Below are 11,411 nucleotides of genomic sequence, written 5' to 3'. Positions count from 1 at the left end.
ATTCAAATTCAAACTTACATGGATAAGGTTCAAAAGGTTCAGGTTCAAAAGGTTCTAAGGGTCATGCCACATGGGCGCCCAATTTCTAACATCTCCCACTCGAACATGAGTTGGCATGACACTGCCACAACTCTATCTCAATCTCCTCAAAAAATAAACAATCTCATACTAGCCACTGCACCGTGCGACTGCTGAGAACACCTGCATGTGGAAGCTCTATACTAGAAACTAAAAATGAGCCAGCATAGAGACATCAACCCAAAAAGAACAGAAATAGTGTCTCATATACCCCAGACCCATCTAATTACACCGGTCCAAAAAACATCTCTAATCCCTCAAAAGAGCATGTTTGACCATCTCAATTCTTGCAATATATTCACACTCAATCCGCTTCTCATATAGAGCGATGTGAGTTGCCGGCAGTGAATATACAACAGTGGTGTAATACTAGATGATCTTCCCTTTGCCCTCATGCCATTTAGTTTAGGATTGACCGCTTTCCTAGTGATGTCCCTTAAGGCCGAATCATACATGACCGCCGGCAACATACCAAAGTAGCAGAACACCAACCCCTTACCTTATGACATAGTCAAAAGTCACAAAAGGGTACATAAATGAAAGCCATATCAATAATGACACGTAAGACTCACACGGTGAGGAAACAAGGATCCATTCTCTCACCTCATTACTCAGTCGCCAAGCACATATAGTATGAATACATGTTACGGTGGAGTAACTCTTCCAAAAGAGTGACGTCATCCTCGATACACCGTACAGATATAAGTCTAGTTGCTTTCTAACGCCTAACTCGAATTCTCTATTTGCTCGCCTTCTAGGCGCCAAATGAGATCTCGTATCTGGCTAATCATAACAAGCACAACATAGAAAGTGGGTACTAAGACCTCATCTTGGTTGTAACCAAGGCGACATATATAGTGGATTATTTAAGCCTCTCTTGGCTCCAAATAAAAATAAACTACTAGTCTCATTCTTGCTCGCTCCCAAGCGCCAAGGGCGATTGCTCGTGTGAGTGAGCTAATCTTGCCTGCTGACATCATCATCTGCTAATCATTATGACACTAACCATAATAGTGTCAACATCCCATCATCTCATAACAAATAAGTGATCGATTAAGAAAAATTTGACCACAGCTTGCGCAATTCTAGATTCCAAACATAACCCTTATCAGCACCTCTTGCGATAAGCATATACAACAGAATCCACCATTTGTACCTCATATGAAGTGGTTCAAGATCACTACCCCTTGCGCAATTACCTCTCTAAAGATATTTTGGTGACCAATTTGCGTTCATTCTGGATGCGCCCAACTAGCGCATTGAATCTTACAAGAAGCAAATTAATATACTACTAGTAAAGCATTTTATCCACAATCTAATGAGCATGGTCAATGTCTAAATAACTCAGTTGACCATTTACCAAAGATAACACTTATCATGCCAAATACCCCAACATAGCGTACTTCAGGCTCCCACAACAAAAAAGATCAAGGAATATAGGTCATCTGTTTCTCCCAAAGACAATCCGAGGATTCACTCAATAGCTAAGACTCTGGCTTTTACCGATAGGTAAGTCAATGGATTTGCAATTTTGCATCTAGAATCATTCTAGGATATTCTCTATGTAAGTCATCGAAGACAAACCGAAAATTTTCCTAAAACAATCCCTAAGGATCGTACATCCGAGCATATAAATTACATCACCCATGTCCATCATATCTAGAATAGAGGACTGGCCATCCTAGGTGGCGACAACCTTATAAATTCCTGGCTCATAATGACTAAGTAAGGAAAAACTTCTTTTGAACCATTGATCATGCCTCAGTGGTCTTCATCGATCATCGTTGGCCTATCATGGCTTGACGAAATCTAAGAATCACTATTTGGTAACTGTTTTAGGCTGTAAAAGATTTATTGGAACTAGCAACTTTTTTGCGCTCCTAACTTTTCACCATAAAAGCAAAAGGTAAATCCCTACGGATCTACTTATCCAATTCTCTAACGAGAAAGTTGGGTCACAATGTCCACAAATCAATGTTCCGAACTTATGTCAATCATAGCCTAAGTCAAAATAACCTCAATCCCCATGAGGAAGTCTTCTCATGGTCTACACTTTCCTCAATGGTGCGACTTTTTGGTATCTAGCGAGCCTTATGCCTCAACAATGACTATCCAAATTACGCATAACTTTATAACAGTTTTGCGTCATAATGGAAAGTCAACCAAATTATAAAAATGGTTAATCCTCAAAGACTTTGTCTTAAACTGCGCAACATTGATCCACTTTCTAAAAATAGGGGACTAAAGCCTTAGGCATTATCCTAGGCTCTTTATCATCTTGCGGAACAATTATGAATGTTTCCCTCTCAATCACCTAGTAATGACGTGGAAAATTTTCACATTTGCTACCACGCAACTAAGAATGTAGAGTATTCTTCTCTAATTGAGTAATCCATTAGTACGCACATCGCTTCCACTGTCCCTAGGATATTGGAAATTTATTTCCATTCTCTACTAGGCTACATAGAGCGCTATGCTTAGAATTCCCTATCTTATAGAGTTCCAAAAACTCTATTCACGTCACCTTTACTAATAAAACTTTATGTGACTTAGTTACACTACCACAAAGCTGCTTACCTATATGCACATGACCCGGAGGGTTTACATGACCGCATACAATATGCGTCACACGACCCTTTGTGTTTACAAGACAGCATACAATAATGCGCTATAGAACCCTAGGTCTTAACTTCGCAATCTTACGAGAAGTAAAATAAAGATAAGCTGCTTAACGGTTACAGATCGCCCATAGATGGCTCTCCGCTAACCCATTACTCAAATGGAGTGTAAAATCTGATATGGAGGGCACTTAGTTAGGGATATAGGCAACAAACTAGTGCAATTTCCAATTGAGAAACATTTTGCGCCATTATCCACCTAACATTAACAATATTAATTCCTTATCTCTACTACACCATTGTGTTGTTGAGTACTAGGAATGATCAATTTTCTAAGCATCTATCTCTCTTCACAGAGTTTTCTAAAATAACTCAAATAGATACTCGCCACCTTGGTCAAAACTAAAGGCACGAAAGCTATTATCTCATTGATCTTAACCTCATATGTGCTATGTCAAAGATCATCTCAAAACTTTTGACTTATGGGAGATCAAATAGTCTTGACTCAGATGCGTATCGTAATCTATAAATGTGTCGAGATTGAGGCTTAGCTATCATACCCTTACACATATCTAGTCACAAATATCACAGTGGACTAAATGCGCCAAAACAAATGACCTTCTACGGCTTTTCTACTTACTTGTGCGCATGCATTGCGAACAAAGTTACACATTCACATGAGAGCATGATGTCATAAGCGAGTGGGCCCGAGAAGGCCTATTCAAACCATCGTGTCATCATCTCATTAATGTGATTAAGTATAATAAGCCACTGGTTCATGACCAATGTCATAAACTAATTCCAATCATCGTAATGTATGAGTTCTCGAAGACAAGTTTTAAAGGTTTAGGTCCACCTAGGTAATGACTCACGACTAATTCATATTCACTAGATCATAAAAGGAAGTCATGGAGATATCAAGTGTGCCTAAGTCGCAAATTTAACTAGTAAGTGCTAATCCCCTGCACCTTCAAGTCAATTTTATTCTCCATACACTTTACTGCATTTAGTTGAAAGATGACGATACTCATCTTGCCATATCTATTTCTCGCTTCATAGTTACTTGCAATTAATTCTACTATCCACAAAAAGGAGAGAATAAGCTATCAACTATGACAGCTCCTGAAGTAATTTAAGCGCGAATTAGGCTAAAGAATCCAATTCAACACAATACTCTCACGAGCCATGCGTCAAATTCTTAGAGTCATAACAACCTTGTCAGCCTTGACCTCTTCATTATTATGCTGCAACGTTTGCACTTAGTGGTAAACGTCATTCAAAAACGTTAGCCTAGCTAAGGAATCATACAAAAAAGCCCCTCCTCATGTCTCACACTCAAGTGTGAAAACAGTAAGTGTCTAGACTTAGACAAGTTGGCAATGCTAATAGATTTTGCAGCTTCTAAGCGCTAATCTTTTCACTTAGTGTTGATAGATTTTGCAACCACTAAGCGCTAATCTTTTCACTTCACGTGATATTTCAACGCACACTATTATAGTGCATGAAATTTTGCTCCACCCACTCCCAATAATTGGGTAGAGAGCAAAACACTACTCATACGGGCTACTCGTCTTACACTTAATGACTAATTTATTTAAGCTCGCATTTCTTGGATGACGTGACTCTTGAATGTTACTTCATCCAATGATGTAACATTATTTACAAGTCAAATTACAAAGTCAATCTGCGCAGCTCAATAGCCAAGATCATATACAGATCTATTGAGGGCTTACTAATTTCATAACTTCAAAACTCGCCAACCAAAACTACATAGCGTGCCACTAACCATAGCGCATACATTAGTTTTTATTATGCCAAACAAGGCAATGAAACCACGGCGACTTTGAGTCATGTTTCCTTACTTTGGCTCAATTAAGACTTGACCTAAAGTCTCCAAGACTTTTGCTCATCTAAAGAATGGGATTACATTGTTCACATTTGAACATCTTTACTAAGTCTAGGTCAACCAATTAACTTCCATAAGCTAAGTCAATTTAGAGAGAAATTCGCATTGGGATTAATTTGATTAGCATAATATAATTTTGCCACAAAAATCTAAATTAAATAGTGACAATATTACACAAGTCGCAAGATCGAAAATCCGCTATGCTTGTAATCATCTCTTGCACCACAGGTGACAATTATCCAAAATTTAATTTAATTTATGCGCAAAATATTGATTTTCGGGAGTTAATCTACAAAGATTTCTCTCTACCAAATAACCTCCCACTGACTATGGCATGTCTAAAAGCATGATAAAAAAAATTCTAATTCAATACAATAGCATCATAATGTAGATTCACAATCAATACATGCTATGTTACATTTAATAACGGAATTAAAATAAAAAACAATTAATCATGCTATTCTAATCACAACATATTACAAACCCTAAAAAAAAATAATATGCTGTATTTAATATTCAAATTACGCCATAATAGAAACTGTATCACTTCTGAAATTTTCTGAAATTTTTCAGAAATTTTCTGGAATTCTAAATAACTAATAAACACACATTAAATTAGAAATAAAAAATTTCAGAATCTGATAAACTGAAAAAATTATTCCAGTAAATAGTAAAACATTTTAGAAGTATACAATAAAAAATTCAATCCCAGAAAATAATTTATGCAATACCAGAAGCATTTTAAAGCATAAATAATAAATTATAATCACAGGAAAAATACTTTTTATTTTCATAAAATTTTCAAAATTTTACAAAAGATAGAATATATAATTCTGAGTCTAACGGTACTAACCACGCTTAAAACAAAGCTATAACGAATTAATTATGACCATTTAACATAATTCTGAATTTAAAAAAAAAAACAAACAGACCCTTTCATCAGCAGCCAAGCCGGCGGAGGAAAAAAGGCGCTGCTCAGCATGCGGCTCGGCGCACGGCTCAACACGCGGTGCGCGTGTGTGGCGCGGAGGGCGCGCGCGTGGAAAGTACGGAACAGCGCGCGCGTGGAGGCGCGTAAGAGCGCGTGAGAGTGCACAGAGGCGCGTGAGAGCGCGTGGCAGCGCGTAGAGGCGCGTGGAAGCCTCCCACGGCGTCAGGTGGCGCGTGAGGCCCACGCTCCGCCTTCCAGGGTGTTTTCTGGTTCGATTTTTGAACAGTCGGACTCCATTTTTCACAATAAAAATATTTATGGCATTAAAAATAACATTTAATGAACATAAAAATGAAGTGTATCACATTCTCAATCAATGAGAGTTGAAGTGCAAAAAACCATGCACTTCATCTTCCTCCTCCATTAATTTTCATGCATATAATGTGTATAAATTTATATAAAAAAAAATACACATATTTTAATGCATAAAAAATAAGCACGAAAAAAACCATATAGGCTCTGATACCAACGTAAATCATAAAGCATTATAAATTAGCGCAGCGGATAAAAATAATTTGGATCATACCTTAATGACACAACCTCGTGGGTAAATCACGTGCTTTCAAAATCTGATCAGTCAACGAACCCAGCAGTGGAGTAATACTACAAAATGAGTATCACCCACACAAGTCACAGTGCAAAAGTGGCTTGATCGTTGTTTTCTGGGAGAGAGTCGGAGAGAGAGTCTGGGAAAAAGGTTATGGGTAAAAATCACATAACGTATATCTGATATACGTATATCTTTAGATTAAACATATAATCTGATATATAACCAATATCTATCTATCCATCTATCCATATCTATTGATATGATAGATATAGATATCCTGAATGTTTATCCAAATAAGTTTTGAATTCAAATTCAAACTTACATGGATAAGGTTCAAAAGGTTCTAAGGGTCATGCCACATGGGTGCCCAATTTCTAACACATCCGACACTCGGAAAATCAGTAGTGTTGAACCCTTTAAGTTGGTTTAGTATGCTTGTAATACATCAACCTCTGGGGTCACAAAACTTATATTGTTCAAGCTTGCTGCTAGCCTATCACCATTGGGTCCATCACAAGAACTGTTGACACAAGGAAGTGTGTTCACTGAAAGAGTTATATAGAGTTTTGTATCAACTTTTTGTGGGACATCAACTGGTGCTCCTTGCTGTTTAAGGCCTTCATTTGACGGGTAAAATTCGATACAGCGTCAATATCAGTATAATTAGGGAGGATAAGAAATGCAGGTGTTGATGGTGCTGCATAGTTTCCACTGTATTGAACTATTGCAGTTGTGGTGGTATTATCATAGGTAAGTCCCGCATATGCTCTTGCAGCCATATAGTATTCGCTTGGGGTTTGATTTGCAGTGATCAATACATCCATGGTTTGTCCAGGGGTTATCATGATATAGTCAGTATTTATAGGTTTGATGTAGGCACCATCCATTCCAACAATTGTGAGATTGTGTTGAGCTACCATAAAGAACATTTCTTCGTTCATTCTTGTATTGATGATACGAAGAAGATAAGTCTTTTCATAATCAACCAATATTCTGATTGTTCCTGCGACATATGGATCTAGTTACATATGTAAAGTCCAAAACTAGTACCAGTGCAACTTGAAATTTTAAACAACGAAAACAACCATAATTGGGATTTTGTTGTTGTGTATGTATATACCTGGTTTGGAACAATTGTACAAATCTCCAGGCTTGCCATTGATGTTGAAAGCATCCGACTGGTTGGGTTCGCCTCCACTTTCACGTGCATATTGAATTAACTCTATCACATCTCCCTTTAACCATGATGCTAAAATAGCAAAAGTAGAGTAACATGTAATTTATAATCTAAACATGCAGGATAAATGATAAACTAACATGGAAGGCTTTGAAGCTAGATGAATTACTAAAGTTCATGGAGAGTGTAAATTCCTAGTAATACACAAGTTTTTGTGTGCATATTTGTGTGTATGTGTGTGAGAGAGAGACGTACACAAAACAATGGGAAACTCTTCAGAAGGCTTAGAATATGGTAAGTGGTTCCATTTGCGGGACAGACAATGATCGGACCATGAACAGTGGCTCGAGACCAGTCACTATGGGCATACCACCAAAGGGTACCTTCCTCAGTTGAGAATATTATCTCATAGCTAAAATTTGCTCTAGGTTGGATGGGGCATTGTGTGATATACTCTGGACTAGCTGACCATGGATTTCTTGGTTGCTTTACTCCATGCCTATCACAACATGATATTGTCAAACACAAATTTAGTTTTTCTTTTGTTTTTTTGATCAGTAAAGAAAAGAAACTTTATTGATGAAATAGAAGACAGATACATCAATAAAGAAAAGAAAATGATGAGTAAAAAAGCATCATAGCGAGCCAAATCAATCCTAACTAGGTTGGCACTGATAAGACTGCCCAATCATATGCTAGCACACCATCGAGAGTTGGTGAGGAACCAACCACAAATACCGAAGCCAACCTCACCCAAGCAGAAGTTAACCAAAACTAAACCAAAAAATACAACGCAAAACTAGCATACAGTAAGGGACAAAGACAATCAATAGATAAAAACAGCTGCAACATCCAAGTAAAATGATCATTGACTAGATAGAACAAAACAACAATCCATAGCAGTAACAATAGGAGTAGTAGCCATAACAGCAGAACACCAGCAAACCATAGCAGCATCAGCCATCACAGAGCACATCAGCTGGTAGATCACAGACCAGCCCCATCAGTTCATAATGCAAAATAGCACATGCAGAAGCATCAGAGCAATAGACCAGTAGCATCAGCATTACAGCTCCCTTGCACTAAGCACCACACAACAGCAACAGAGCAGGCCTCAGCTCCTAGGATCTACACAAGAGATTCACCACTACAACAACCCAAAAAACAACAACAGAGCAGGCCTAAGCACTGAACTCAGTAGCTCCTAGGATCTACACAAGAGATTCACCATCACAACAGTATAATAGACAACCATCACAGAACTCAGCATCTCCTACATGTACACAAGAGATTCACCACTACAGCATCCCCAAAACCATGCACCACACAGCAGCAATTAGCAACATACAGCAATCAGCACAATTCCCACAATATCTTTCCATATTTTGGACATCTTACCAACTCTTACAAGTTCAGGTGACCAAAAATCAATAGACCCATAGTACTTTTTACAAATCACATCCTTCCAAAGGGATTTCTCTTCTGCCCCAAACCTCCACCACCACTTTAAAAGTAAACATACATTCATCAAATCTAATCTTTTCACACCCAACCCTCCTTGACTTTTACTAAGAGTAACATCACCTCATTTAACCAAATGAATTTTTCTTTTAAGATCTGAACCTCCCCAAAGAAAGTTGCTTGAATTTTGGCAATCTCCTTTGCTACTCCTGATGGCATCCTAGAAACATAATATATAGGCAAACTAGACAACACAGTTTTTATTAGTGTTAGTCTACCTGCAAATGAGAGGAATCTTCTTTTCCATGAGGCAAGCTTTAATTTAAACTTTTCTATCACAGGCTGCCAGGTTTTCTTTCTACTAGGACTGGCCTCCAAAGGCAATCCCAAGTATTTCAGAGGTAGAGTTTGATGAAGGCAGTATAATTTTGAAGCAAATTCTTGATAGAGATCTGAATGAATACCCACCCCACACACCACACTCTTATGGTAATTGATTTGCAGGCCCGATATAATTTCAAAGCATCTCAATATTCTTTTAATGTTTAAAACCTCCTCCCATTCAGCTTCACATAATAGTATAGTATCATCTGCAAATTACAAATGCGTGATCCTCAGGTCAGAACCCACTAATACCCTTGATCAAACCTAGCTGTTTTACCTTACTCAATAAAATGTTAAGACCTTCCGCCACTATATTAAAAAGAAAAGGTGATAACAGGTCTCCTTGTCTGAGCCCTCTCTGTGGTTTAAACTCAGAAGTTGGAGAACCATTCACCAAAATAGAAATATTTGCTGAAGTTACACATTCTTTTATCCAGCTCACCCACTTAGCACCAAATCCAAAATTGGATAGCATTGAGAATAAAAACCTCCCAATTTACACAGTCGTATGCTTTTTCAAAATCAAGCTTCAGAATTATTCCCTTTTTTCTATCCTTCTTCCACCCATCAACAACCTCATTTGCAATCAATACCTCATCCAGAATATTTATTCCCCCATATAAAAGCAGACTGTGTATCACTGATTATTCTAGGCATGACTTTCTTCATTCTATTGGGAAGTACCTTAGCAAGGATCTTATACAAGGAACCAATAAGGCTGATGGGCCTATATTCTGCAAGGCTAGATGGATTTTCATTTTTTGGGATCAAAGCTATAAAAGAGCTGTTAATACCCCAAACCAACTTCCCATTTTGGTGAAATTCATTCATAAATTGAAGAACATCCCCCTTGATAATATTCTAGCATTTCTGAAACATGTTAAGATTAAACCCATCTGGGCCAAGAGCCTTATTACCCTCACAAATCCTGATTGCTGCCTTCACTTCAGATTTTGAAAAAGGTGATTCCAACAATTCTGCACATTGATCTTCTTCAATGGTTTTAAAAGGACCTAACAACCCTGGCCTGCTACACCAAGAGTCTGAAAAAAGAATGAAGAAATGATTTTGTACAATAGCCCTAACAACTTGAGAATCCTCTACAACAAAGCCATTGATCAAAATAGAGCATAAGGCATTCATGGTTTTTCTACTACATGCCATAATGTGGAAAAACTTCGTATTCCTATCACCTTTAATTGCCCAATTTAGCCTTGATTTCTGAAGCCATACCCACTCCACCATTTTGCTTAGTTTCAATGCTTCCCCTTTTGCCTCCCTTCTTCTAGCAGCCTGTGATGATGATAATGACCCTTCTTCAGCCAGTAAATCTAAAGCATGAACTTCCTCTTCAACTTGTTTCAGTTTGAATTGAACATTACCAAAGACTTCATTGTTCCACTGCTTTAATGTAGCTTTCAAAGCTTTCAATTTTTTCAAACACATAAACCCAGCCCAACCATCTATCATTGTTTCTAACCAGCATTGTTGTACCTCATTCATGAAACTTGGATGAAGAAGCCAAGCATTAATAAATTTAAAGGGTCTAGGGCCCCAGTCCGTCTCATCTAGGGTCGGCCCTGACTTATTAGGGGCCTAAGGCGAATTTTTAAAATTTGGGCCTTCATATATCATTATTCAAAAAAAAAAAAATTATTTCGATAAAAAGGATAAAAATTTATTTCTATTGCATTACAATTTAACAAAATTTAGATAACACACACACACACACACATATATATATATATATATAATAGTTGAATTTCAATTAGTTGAATCGAATCTTTATGTTTTAACTTACCAATGCCATAAGAACTAAAATTAATTGGGGGTAAGGATGAGAATTTTGTACACAACTCAAGCAATATATAAAATTAGTTAAGGTTGATTATTTTTCAACATGAATCCAAGTATGACACGACTCAATAACATGAATTATTAGTTATATATTTTAATATTCACTAAGGAAAGCCATGGCATTTTTTTAATCTTTTATTTAACTCTATCTAACTAAATAAAAAAAAAGTATGTAAAATAATAATTAAGGCTAATATATTTTTTTCATTTAAGAAATATATTTTTTTGTTACCTATTTTAGAGTCAATCTAGTAAAAAAAATATATAGTAATAAGGTACAATTTTTTTAATTAGAAAAATGCAATTGAATCAAAATCAAACATTCTATGAATAATTTCATTTAGTAGAAATAAATTTTATAAAATTCAACTTATGGGAAAAATTTTAAA

General features: G+C 36.9%; 1 protein-coding gene across 1 annotated transcript; it reads right to left on the bottom strand.

Annotated features, from left to right (window-relative positions):
• Positions 1–8,358: 8,358 nt before the first annotated feature.
• On the bottom strand, positions 8,359–10,635 carry LOC114300871 (uncharacterized). Its single transcript, XM_082876297.1, has 6 exons — positions 10,058–10,635; positions 9,850–9,949; positions 9,666–9,758; positions 8,669–8,824; positions 8,549–8,593; positions 8,359–8,448 (listed from the first exon to the last, which is right to left on the bottom strand). The coding sequence occupies exons 1-6, from the start codon at positions 10,633–10,635 to the stop codon at positions 8,359–8,361; spliced, it is 1,062 nt and encodes a 353-aa protein (XP_082732423.1).
• Positions 10,636–11,411: the final 776 nt, after the last annotated feature.

This window comes from Camellia sinensis, chromosome 6 (genome assembly GCF_055761805.1).
Source record: "Camellia sinensis isolate YWXY chromosome 6, ASM5576180v1, whole genome shotgun sequence".
NCBI lineage: Eukaryota > Viridiplantae > Streptophyta > Magnoliopsida > Ericales > Theaceae > Camellia > Camellia sinensis.
This window is presented reverse-complemented; position numbering and strand designations above follow the sequence as displayed.